Source organism: Sorex araneus, chromosome X (genome assembly GCF_027595985.1).
Source record: "Sorex araneus isolate mSorAra2 chromosome X, mSorAra2.pri, whole genome shotgun sequence".
Taxonomy (NCBI): Eukaryota; Metazoa; Chordata; class Mammalia; order Eulipotyphla; family Soricidae; genus Sorex; species Sorex araneus.
The window spans coordinates 166,818,165-166,830,004 of record NC_073313.1 but is presented as its reverse complement, the minus strand read 5'-3'; the positions used below and the strand labels follow the sequence as shown (position 1 = coordinate 166,830,004).

At 63.7% G+C, this 11,840-nt stretch overlaps 1 protein-coding gene across 1 annotated transcript in view; it reads left to right on the top strand.

The window, feature by feature from the left end:
- LAMC1 (laminin subunit gamma 1) overlaps positions 1 to 11,840 on the top strand; it is a 44,895-nt gene that overhangs the window by 16,613 nt on the left and 16,442 nt on the right. The window contains exons 2-13 of the mRNA XM_055121230.1: positions 1,044 to 1,348; positions 3,633 to 3,763; positions 3,850 to 4,016; positions 5,475 to 5,663; positions 6,434 to 6,551; positions 6,923 to 7,021; positions 7,139 to 7,275; positions 7,658 to 7,780; positions 8,673 to 8,862; positions 8,965 to 9,077; positions 10,054 to 10,275; positions 10,593 to 10,781. Of these exons, the coding sequence (XP_054977205.1) occupies positions 1,044 to 1,348; positions 3,633 to 3,763; positions 3,850 to 4,016; positions 5,475 to 5,663; positions 6,434 to 6,551; positions 6,923 to 7,021; positions 7,139 to 7,275; positions 7,658 to 7,780; positions 8,673 to 8,862; positions 8,965 to 9,077; positions 10,054 to 10,275; positions 10,593 to 10,781 (1,983 nt within the window). The remainder of the gene's footprint in view (positions 1 to 1,043; positions 1,349 to 3,632; positions 3,764 to 3,849; positions 4,017 to 5,474; positions 5,664 to 6,433; positions 6,552 to 6,922; positions 7,022 to 7,138; positions 7,276 to 7,657; positions 7,781 to 8,672; positions 8,863 to 8,964; positions 9,078 to 10,053; positions 10,276 to 10,592; positions 10,782 to 11,840) is intronic.

Sequence of the window (11,840 nt, the reverse complement as noted above, 5' to 3'; positions counted from 1 at the left end):
GGAGGGATGGGATTATGGAGGTGAGGGGGGGAGGGGATGGGGGTGAAGGGGGTGATGGACGTGATGGGGATGGAGGTGATGGAGGTTGTGGGGTGATAGATGAGGCGGGGGGGGGAGGGTAGTGGGTGAGAACCTGAGGCACAGGGGATGGGGTGTGTGTGTGTGTGTGTGTGTGTGTGTGTGTGTGTGTGTGTGTGTGTGTGTGTGTGTGTGTGTGTGTTGGGTGATGAGGTGGTACTCAGCTCCCTCACAGTGCTCCGGCAGCTGGGGCCGCCGCCTGGCCACAGCATCTGCCCGCAGCTTGTCTGCCCATGGACGTTTGACGGTCAATGTCCATCTGTGGACCAGGCAGATGGGAGGGTGGAGCCTTTGCTTGTGGGCGGGGCCTCACAGGCTGTGGTCATGTGGGTGGCCGGTCTGGGAGAGGATTGAGCCAGACAAGAGGGCGGAGCCTTCCGGTTGTGGGTGGGGTCAGTGTGTGGGCGGGCCCTCAATGAGTTTATCACCAAGGTGGGCAGGGCCAGGCAGGAGGGCGGAGCCTTTGGTTGGGGGCAGGGCTGGAAGGGAGGGCGGGGCCTTCTTGTGGGCGGGGTCACCGGTGGGTGGATTCTCAGAGTCATTGGTGGCCTGGGTGGGCAGGGCCAGGAGAGGGTGGGGCCTTTGGTTCTGGGCGGGGCCAGGCCGGAGGGCTGAGTCTTTGGTTGTGGGTGGGGTAGAGCAGAGGGCGGGGCCTTTCAATTGTGGGCAGGGCCAGGGCCTCTGGTGTGGGCGGGGTCACTGGTAGGTGGATGGTCGTGAGTGGGCGGGCAGGGCCTCTGGTGGGCGGGGTCACCAGTGGGTGGATTCTCCATGAACAGTGGGTGGGTGGATTCTCTGTGAATGGTCGTGGGGGGTGGGTGGGGCTGGGAGAGGGCGGGGCATCTGGTTGTGGGCGGGTTCACCTGGGGGAAGGAGGGCGGGGCCTCTGGTCGTGGGAGGGCCAGGAGAGGGCGGGGCCTCGAGTGGGCGGGGCCGGCCGCCGCTGACGCGCTCGTGTCCCACAGGCAAGGCCTTCGACATCACCTACGTGCGCCTCAAGTTCCACACGAGCCGGCCTGAGAGCTTCGCCATCTACAAGCGCACGCGCGAGGACGGGCCCTGGCTGCCCTACCAGTACTACAGCGGCTCGTGCGAGGCCACGTACGGCCGCGCCACCCGCGCCTTCCTGCGCACGGGTGCCGACGAGCAGCAGGCGCTGTGCACCGACGAGTTCAGCGACATCTCCCCGCTCACCGGCGGCAACGTGGCCTTCTCCACGCTGGAGGGCCGGCCCAGCGCCTACAACTTCGACCACAGCCCCGTGCTGCAGGTGTGCCGCCCGCCCCTCCCCGCCCCTGCCACTGGCCGGCTCCAAGGTGGCGCTAATGAGGTCTGAGGTGGCCACGCTGGCCAGCTCTGAGGTGGCACTTACTAGCTCTAAGGTGGGGCTGACGAGGTCTGAGGTGAACTGGTCAGCTCTGAGGTAGCGCTGGTGAGGTCTGAGGTGGTGCTGGCCATCTCTAAGGTGGCGCTGGTCAGCTCTGAGGTGGCACTGGCCAGCTCTGAGGTGGCACTGGCCAGCTCTGAGGTGGCACTTGCTAGCTCTGAGGTGGTACTGGTGAAGTCTGAGGTGAGCTGGTTGGCTCTGAGGTAGCACTGGCCAGTTCTGAGGTGGCACTTGCTAGCTTTGAGGTATTACTGGCGAGGTCTGAGGTGATACTGGTCAACTCTGAGGTGGCATTGGTCAGCTCTGAGGTGGCACTTGCTAGCTTTGAGGTGTTACTGGCGAGGTCTGAGGTGGCGCTGGTCAGCTCTGAGATGGCGCTGGCGAGGTCTGAGGTGGCACTGGTTAACTCTGAGGTGGTGCTGCTCAGCTCTGAGATGGCGCTGGTGAGGTCTGAGGTGGCACTGGTCAACTCTGAGGTGGCGCTGGTCAACCCTGAGGTGGCGCTGGCTGACTGAGGTGGTGCTGATCGACCCTGAGGTCCCGCTTAGCTGTGGTTATGCCAGTGAAGGCCTTTCAAACACGCGTCTCCGGGGGCTGGAGCGACAGACAGCAGGAAAGGTTTGGTCCTTGGCCGAGCTCCCTGAGTGGGCCCTGAGCACAGAGCCAGGAGCAGCCCCCGCGTAACGCTGGGCGTGACCCCCCAAAGCAAAACACCCCCCATCGCCCCCGAAAAAGCGTTTCTTCCAGCAGTGCTCGGATGTGACCAGAGCGACAGGAAGACGTGACTCAGCCGCGGGTGGGAGGCAGAGTTGGTGGCCGTGTCCACTCGCAGACGTCCGTCCACTCGGTCCCTGGCTGCAGCCACCAAGTCCATGTGCCTGGAGTTAGCTTGGTGGCACAGCGCGGGGGGACCGTCCCTGGTGTCCCCCCAAACACAGTGGACCCTGCTGTGGCCACAGTTTCCTGGCAGCGCTGCCCCCCTCCCCGCCCCCACCCCCGTACTCCCCAGGTTGGCCTGTGTGGGGCGGGCTGGGTGGGAGGGGTGTGGCTGGGCGCAGCCTGGGGGGTCTCTGCGGCTGCCTGGCCCGTTGTTGTCTTTACGCAGAGACACTAATTGGGTGTCCCTGGATGTGTGAGCTCTGGCCCCGCCTCCGGCGACTAGGGCCGGGGAAGGGCCCCACTCCCACCCCGCCGGGGTCTGTGGGGTTCCTGAGGGCGAGGTTGTGCGCATGCGCGGGGGGGGGGTGAGTCCTGGCCTGGGCCCCCCTCAGCCTCCCTAATTACTCCCGCAGACGAGCTTTAATGAGCTCTGGGGGTGTGCCCCATGCCAGGTGCCTCCCGGGGGCCCCCCATGCGTGCCCCAGGGAGACAGATTGCAGGGCCGGGCCAGACTCCCAAGGAGGGGCCCCCCGTCACTCACCCCAGGCTCAGCCGGACAGCCGGGGTCCCCACACCCGGGTTGGTCCCAGGGTTGGTCTCCTTTACCCTGGCTTCCCACAGCTCCCGGCTCCTCCCGGCGGGTACTGGAATCCTCTGGGACCGTTACCCTGGAGAGCCGATGCCCGGGGGGGCCCCGCGGCCAGGGCTGGGGTCCAGAGAACTTTGGCGGCCCTGAATTGGGGCGCCCGTTCCAGACCCGCTCGTTGGGGTACCAGAGCCTGCTGCCGTGTGGGCTGTGCCAGGCTGGGGGGGGGCGAGTAGGCATGTGCCAAGTCAAAGAACTAGCCCTGCGGCTGGAGGGAAGATCGACCCGGGTTCGATCCCCACCGGGAGTGGTCCCCCGAGCACAGAGCCAGGAGTAAGTCCTGAGCACTGCCAGATACGCGCGCCGCCGAGTGGTCCCCCGAGCACAGAGCCAGGAGTAAGTCCTGAGCACTGCCAGATACGCGCACCGCCGGAGGAATAAGTTGTGGATCTTTGCTTTTCTCGGGCCTTTGGGGCCATACCCCGCCACGCTCGGGGCTGACCAGTCTCTGCCTCACCGTTGGTGTGTGTCAGGAATGGAGCCCGGGGCACAAACGTGGCGTTTTCCTCATCTGGGGGGGGCTCTTGGGGGTCCTGCAGCCACCCACCCCGAGGTCCTGGAAGGGGGAAGGATGGGTGCGGGCATTGCTGGGCGGCCGGGGCCGCGCTGACCGTCTCACGTCCTGCCGCTCTTTCCCCGCAGGAGTGGGTGACGGCCACCGACATCCGGGTCACTCTGAACCGCCTGAACACTTTCGGGGACGAGGTGTTCAGTGACCCCAAGGTCCTCAAGTCCTACTACTATGCCATCTCTGACTTTGCCGTGGGCGGCCGGTAAGGGAGCCCCGAGGTGGGGGCCCCTCCCCAGGGAAGCCGCAGGGACAGGACGGAGCCTCCAGCCCGCCCCCTCTGACCCACAGGTGCAAGTGCAACGGCCACGCCAGCCAGTGTGTGCGGGACGGGCGGGGCCAGCTGGTGTGTGACTGCAAGCACAACACCCAGGGCGTGGACTGTGAGAAGTGCCTGCCCTTCTTCAACGACCGCCCGTGGCACCGGGCCACGGCCGAGAGCGCCAACGAGTGTCAGCGTGAGTGGCCGGCACTCTGGTGGGGTCATGGTGGGGTGGGAGGGCGGGTGTGTGTGTATTGGAGGCATCTCTGGGCATGTGGCCCACGGCATGTGTGCATCTGGGACGCGTGGCATGTAGCCCACAGCATTCATGTATCTGAGCCGCGTGGCCCACAGCGTGTGTATATCTGAGACATGTGGCATGTGGCCTGCAGCATGCATGTATCTGAGACGCGTGGCATGTGGCCTGCAGCATGCATGTATCTGAGCCACATGGCCCGCAGCGTGTGTATATCTGAGACGCGTGGCATGTGGCCTGCAGCATGCATGTATCTGAGCTGTGCGGCCCACAGTGTGTGTATATCTGAGACGCGTGGCATGTGGCCTGCAGCATGCATGTATCTGAGCCGCGTGGCCCACAGTGTGTGTATATCTGAGACGCGTGGCCCGCAGCGTGTGTATATCTGAGATGCATGGCACATGGTCTGCAGCATGCATGTGTCTGAGGCCTGTGGCCTGTGTGCATCTGAGCTGCATGCACATAGCCCGTAGCATGCATGTATCCGAGCCACATGGCCTGCAGCGTGTGTATATATGAGATGCGTGGCATGTGGCCTGCAGCATGCATGTATCTGAGCCACGTGGCCTGCAGCATGCATGTGTTGAGGCCCGTGGTCTGTGTACATCTGAGCTGCGTGGCACATAGCCCGCAGCATGCATGTATCTGAGCCACGTGGCCCACAGCGTGTGTATATCTGAGACACGTGGCACGTAGCCCGCAGCATGCATGTATCTGAGACGCATGGCCTGCAGCATGTGTGCAGCTGGGCCGCGTGGCATGTGGCCAGCAGCGTGCATGTGTCTGAAGCGTGTGGCCCGTGGCATGTGTGCATCGGAGCCGCTTGGCATGTAGCCTGCAGCGTGTCTGTGTCTGAGCCGCGTGGCTCGTGGCATGTGTGCATCTGAGCCGCGGGGCACGTGGCCTGCAGCGAGCATGTGTCTGGGGCACGTGGCCCATGGCCCGGGTCCGGGGCGCGTGGCCCGTGGTGTGCGTGTGTCTGAGGGGGTTGGGGGACTGGCCATGCCCAGTGCCCATGTGCTCCGTGGGACGTGAGGTTTGGGGTTCTCCGAGTCCTTTGTTAATATTTCGGGGTGCCCCACCTGTGGTCTCGAGGACCCTCCACGACTGGGCTGGAACCCAGGACCCGCCTGCGAAGCCGGTGCCTCCCCCGAGGGATGTGAATCCCCACAGCACTGCGGGGAGGGTGCTGGCCTGGCACGCGGCTGACCCGGGTTCGATCCCGGCATCCCATGTGGCACCCCGAGCCCCGCCAGGAGTGATCCCTGAGCACAGAGCCGGGAGTCAGCCCTGAGCGTTGCCGGGCGGGACCCCAGAGCCCCCCAGTAACATGGAGCGAAGCCTGCGCCCGCGCGGGAGGTGCCCCCAGCTCAGCCCCGCCCGTGCCTTCGCCCACAGCCTGCGACTGCAGCGGCCGCTCCCAGGAGTGCTACTTCGACCCCGAGCTCTACCGCTCCACAGGCCACGGGGGCCACTGCACCAACTGCAGGGATAACACGGACGGGCCCAAGTGCGAGCGGTGCCGGGAGAACTTCTTCCGCCTGGGAGCGCACGACGCCTGCGCCCCCTGCCACTGCAGCCCCGTGGGTAAGTGCCGGTGGGCCGGGCCCCGCCCCCTCACAGTGTCACGTGTCTGCATGTATGTCTGTGTAAGTGTGTGTGTGCGTGTCTGCGTGTGTGTATGGATATCTGCATCTCTGTAGCTCTGTGTGTGCATGTTTATGTGCGTGTGTGGATATGCACACGTGTCCGTGTTGTCTGCATGTGTGTCTGTGTCTGCATGCATGTTTCTGCATATCTGTGTGTATGTATGTATACATCTGTCTGTATGTCTGTGTGTGCGTCTGTATGTGTGTGTATGCACATGTGTGTCTGTGTATCTGTATGCATGTGTCTGTGCATGTCTGTGTGTATGTGTCTGTGTATCTGCATGTGTGTCTGTGTATGCACGTGTCTGTATCTGTGTGTCTGTCTGCATATCTGTGCGTGTGTATGTGTGTATGTGTATCTGCATGTGTCTGTGTCTGTCTTCATATGTGTGTCTGTGTGTGTGTACATGTCTGCGTGTATGTATGTATATCTGCATATGTCTGCATGTCTGTACGTGTGCTTGTCTCTCTGTGTCTATGTGCGGATGTATGCGCATGTGTCTGTATGTGTATCTGCGTGTCTGCATGTCAGTGTGTGCATGTCTGTGTGTCTGTTTGTGTGTGCGTGTGCCCCAGGCCCACACGCCCTGCCTGCAGAACCCAGGAGAGGCCAGTGGCCGCCTCCAGGCTAAGCGCCCACTTCCTGGGATGGGTTCTGACCCCGTCTCTGTCCCTCCGCCCTCACCCACCCCGGGCTCCGTATTCCAGGCTCCCTGAGCACCCAGTGTGACAGCTACGGCAGGTGCAGCTGTAAGCCGGGAGTGATGGGGGACAAGTGCGACCGCTGTCAGCCGGGGTTCCACTCCCTCACGGAGGCGGGCTGCAGGTAGGCCGCGGGGCTGGCGTGGGGGGTGCGGGACCCCAGTGAGAGGGAGGCCCGCAGATGCCGTCAGGGGTCAGGGCCGGGTGTCGCGGTCGCAGAGGGCGCGTGTCCTGGCTGGACACAGAGCCTGAGCGGCCTCGCGGTGGGCGGGGCGGGTGGGTGTGGTTTCACGGTGGGCGTGGTTTCCTGGTGGGCGGGGCCTGCATGTCCCGCCCAGGTAGTTTCCGGTGCGTTTTCAGTTGATCCAGTTTGATCGGGGAAATAAACACAATCTCTAACCTGCGAGGCACAGAGCTGGCGGGAAGGGGTGGGCTTTTCCCACTCCCCTCTGTGCTCGGCGCTCAGTGCTCAGCCATCCGGCTTCCTCCCCGCAGGCCCTGTGTCTGTAACCCTTCGGGCAGCGTGGACGAGTGCAACGTGGAGACGGGGCGCTGCTTCTGCAAGGACAACGTGGAGGGCTTCAACTGCGAGAGGTGAGTGCTCCCGGGGGCCCGGGCTTGGGGTGGGGGGGGACCCCGCGGCTGCCGCGGCGTTCCCTGCGCGGGGGGCCGGCAGGAGCAGCCCTGAGCGCAGCCGCGCCCCCTTTCCAGGTGCAAGCCCGGATTTTTCAACCTGGAGCCCTCGAACCCGAAGGGCTGCGCCCCCTGCTTCTGCTTCGGACACTCGTCGGTGTGCACCAACGCCGTGGGCTATAGCGTGCACGCCGTTACCTCCACCTTCCAGATCGGTAACCGAGGCCCAGACCGGGGGGTGGTGGGGGGGTGTTTCGGGGGGCCCTACCCCTGGCAGTGCCGGGGTGCCACGCAAACCCCTGAGCCCGACCCCTCGAGGTGTTTTGGAGGCGACCACCCTAGAAACGCGTTCACGGGCCTTTTTCAGGGACCCCGGTGGGAGGCATGTGGCCCCCCCCTCCCCAGCCCCGTCCTGGCCCCCGGCCCCACCTTTGCAGGCAAACGTGGCCCTCTGAAACGGGCAGCGCCCGTGAGTCAGTGCTGCGGGCGCTCCCCCGGGGAAAGGCCCCTGTGGCCCACTTGGCGTCATCTGTGCAGACGTTTGCGAGGTGGCGGGGCCCTGATGTGGGTGGTTTGCCTTCCCCCGCGTGCCCGCAGACGATGACGGCTGGCACGCCGAGCAGAGGGATGGCTCCGAGGCCTCCCTGGACTGGTCCGCCCAGCGCCAGGACGTGTCCGTCATCTCCGACAGCTACTTCCCGAGATACTTCATTGCTCCAGGTGGGCGGGGCCCGGCGGGGGCGTGGCTTTTGGTGGGTGGGGCTACGTGGGCGTGGTTTTCATTGGAGGTTTCCATTGGGTGAAGCTTGTGGGGGCGTGGCTTCTGGTAGATGGGCATCGTGGGGCATGGCTTCCATTGGGTGGGCTGTGCGGGGGCGTGGCTTTTAGTGGGTGGGGCTATGTGGGGGCGTGGCCACTGTTAGGCGGGTTTTATGAGGGCAACTCCTGTAGGTGGGCGGGGCCTATGAGGGCGTAACTTCCATTGGGTGGGGCTGCGTGGGGGCGTGGCTTCTGTTGGATGGGCACAGTGGGGCGTGGCTTCCATTGGGTGGGGCTACATGGGGGCATGGCTAATATTAGGCAGGTCTATGAGGACATGACTTCTATAGGTGGGTGGGGCCTATGTGAGGGCGTGGTTCCCATTGTGGCTTCCATTGGGTGAGGCTGTGTGGGGGCGTGGCCTCTGTTGGGCAGGGATCTATGAGGGTGTGACTCATAGGTAGGGCTCCAGTGGGCGGGACCTAGTGGGTTGGGCTCTGTGGGGGCGTGGTTTCTGTTAGGTGGGGCACTGTAGGGGCATGATTTTCATTGGGTGGGGCTGTGGGGGTGTGGTTTTTGTTGGGCGGGGTTCTGTGAGCGTGTGACTCCTATAGGTTGGGCTCTGGAGGGCGTGGCTACTGGTGGGTGGGGGCTCTATGGAGGGCGTGGCTTATGTGGGTGGGGTTCTATGAGGTGTGGCTCCTATAGGTAGGGTTCCAGGTGGGTGGGGCTCCGGGGGCGTGGTTACCGGTGGGTGGGGTCACTGGGAAGGTGGAGCTCGCAGTGGGCGGGGCTCTGCCTGTGTGGTCCAAGTGGTCACTCTCCCTTCCGCCCCCCTGCATCTGCCTTCCAGCCAAGTTCCTGGGCCAGCAGGTGCTGAGCTACGGTCAGAACTTCTCCTTCTCCTTCCGTGTGGACCGGCGGGACACCCGCCTGTCCGCAGAGGACGTGGTGCTGGAGGGGGCCGGCCTGCGGGTCTCCGTGCCCCTGATCGCGCAGGGCAATGCCTACCCCAGCGAGACCGCCGTGAAATACGTCTTCAGGTGAGGCTCCCCGCCGGCCGGCGGCCTGCGTGCAGCCCCGCGCGGAGCCCTGCCGGGGAGAGGCTCCCGGCTGAGACGGACCCGGCCCCCCTGCCTCCACAGGCTCCACGAATCCACTGATTACCCCTGGAGGCCCACCCTGAGCCCTTTCGAGTTTCAGAAGCTCCTCAACAACCTGACGGCCATCAAGATCCGCGGGACGTACAGCGAGAGGAGTGAGTGCGGGCACTGTCGGGGCGGGGACTCGGGACGGCCCTGCGTCGGGGGGAGCCTGTGTCTCACAGGGAGACTGGGCACCAGACAGCGGGAGGCCCAGTACCGCATCCTGTGCAGTGGGGCCCACCCAGGGGCTGGAGCGATAGCACAGTAGGTAGGGCATTCGCCTTGCACTCGGCCAACCCGGGTTCGATTCCTCCGTCTCTCTTGGAGAGCCTGGCAAGCTACTGAGAGGATCCCGCCTGCACGGCAGAGCCTGGCAAGCTCCCCGTGGCGTATTCGAGATGCCAAACACAGTCACAACAAGTCTCACCGTGGAGACGTGACTGGTGCCCACTCGAGCAAGTCGAACAACGGGATGACAGTCCTACAGTGACCCTTCCCTTCCTCTGGTCTCTGTAGTAATGTGTGATGATCACCCCCCACGCCCCTGCTGGGCCCCATCCACCCAGTCCTCCATCCTTTCTCTGAGAACACCCCGACTTACCTTCCCGTTTCCTACAGCCCGGAGGGGGTCCCGGCAGACCCCACACAGCTGCTCGCGTGGCTTCTTGCGTCTTTGTGCTTGCCCCCTCGCGGTGTTGGAGACCCCCCTCTTTCTTACTCCTCTGCTGTCTCCGGCTCTTCTCGCATCCTGGGGGGTGCAGAGATGGATGTGGATCACCTGTGTGCAAGGCCGTTGCCTTATCGCCTGGGTGCCTGCTCCAGCCCCTCTGTGGAGTCGTTAACATCCACGTGTGTGTGGGGGGGGCGTGTCGGATTCTAGCTGTGTGCATACTTGCGTGTGCATGCGTGTGCATGAATATGGGTGCAGGCCTGGATTCACACGGCGGCATTTGCCCACACGTGTGGCACGCGTGAGCCCGTGATCCTGCAGTTTCTGGCCCTGAGTTCTGGATCGCTCCTTCCCCGTCCGGGGTTGCTGGAGCTCAGGGTCCTTCCCTCCCTCACCGCCCCCCTCCGTTTCCCCCACAGGTGCTGGCTACCTGGATGACGTCACCCTGGCCAGCGCCCGGCCCGGGCCCGGCGTCCCCGCCACCTGGGTGGAGGCGTGCACCTGCCCAGCGGGCTACGGGGGGCAGTTCTGCGAGACATGTCTCCCCGGCTTCCGGAGGGAGACCCCGGGCCTCGGGCCCTACAGCCCGTGCGTGCTCTGCATTTGCAACGGACACAGCGAGTCCTGTGACCCCGAGAGTGGTGAGGGGGACCCCGGGGTAGAGGGGAATAGGGCAGGGGGACCCCGAGAGTGGTGAGGGGACCCTGGGGTAGAGGGGAGTAGGGCCGGGGGACCCCGAGAGTGGTGTGGGGACCCCAGGGTAGAGGGGAGTAGGGCCGGGGGACCCCGAGAGTGGTGAAGGGGACCCCGGGGTAGAGGGGAGTAGGGCCGGGGGACCCCGAGAGTGGTGAGGGGACCCGGGGTAGAGGGGAGTAGGGCCGGGGGACCCCGAGAGTGGTGAGGGACCCCGGGGTAGAGGGGAGTAAGGCCGGGGCAGCGCTGACCCCTCCTCTGACAGGTGTGTGCAGCTGCGCCCACAACACGGCCGGCCCCCACTGCGAGAAGTGCACCGACGGCTACTATGGGGACGCCACGGCAGGCACCGCCTCCGACTGCCAGCCCTGCCCGTGCCCCGGCGGCTCCAGCTGTGCCGTGGTGCCCAGGACCGGGGAGGTGGTCTGCACCAACTGCCCCACCGGCACCACTGGTGAGTGGCCCCACCTGGGCCTTGGGGGCAGCCACGGCAGGGGAGGGGTGAGACGGGCCAGAGCGTTTCTGTCTGTCTGGGCCCACGCCCAACAGTGCTCAGGGCTCAGGGCTGACTCCTGGCTCTGTGCTCAGGGCTGACTCCCGGCTCTGTGCTCAGGGCTGACTCCCAGCTCCGTGCTCAGGGCTGACTCCCGGTTCTGTGCTCAGGGCTGGCTCCTGGCTCTGTGCTCAGTGCCGGGGATCAAACCCAGGTTGTCCACGTGCAAGGCCGGTGCCTTCTCCACAGTTTTGTTACCTCAGTCTCCAGGAAACCCCCCCCCACACCCAACACCCCCACTGAGGTGCAGGAGCGTCTCCCACCCCTGACAGGGTCACAGTGTCATGGGGACAAGCACACCTGTGGGTCGATGCAAATCCAGCTGTCGACCCTGGGCTACCCCCTGCCCCCCCGTTACACCCTTAATGAAGAATGCAGGCAGGGAACAGAACAACACAGGCACACACACACAGAGAAACACACACACACATAAACACACACAGACACACACAGAGACACGGAAACACACACAGACACACACATACATAAACACACACACACATAAACACACATAGACACACACACACAGATGCAGAAACACAGACACACACACATAAACACACACAGACACAGAGATGCAGAAACACACAGACACACACATAAACACACACAGACACACACACAGAGACACAGACACACACAGAGAAACACACACACATAAACACACACAGACACACACACAGAGACGCAGAAACACACACAGACACACACACATAAATACATACAGACACACAGAGACGCAGAAACACACACAGACACACACACATAAACACACACAGACACACACAGAGACGCAGAAACACACATAGACACACACATACAGAGAAACACACACATAAACACACACAGGCACACACAGAGAAGCAGAAACACACACACACAAACACACATAGACACACAGAGACACGAAAATATACACACACATAAACACAGTCACACACATACAGAGAAACACATAAA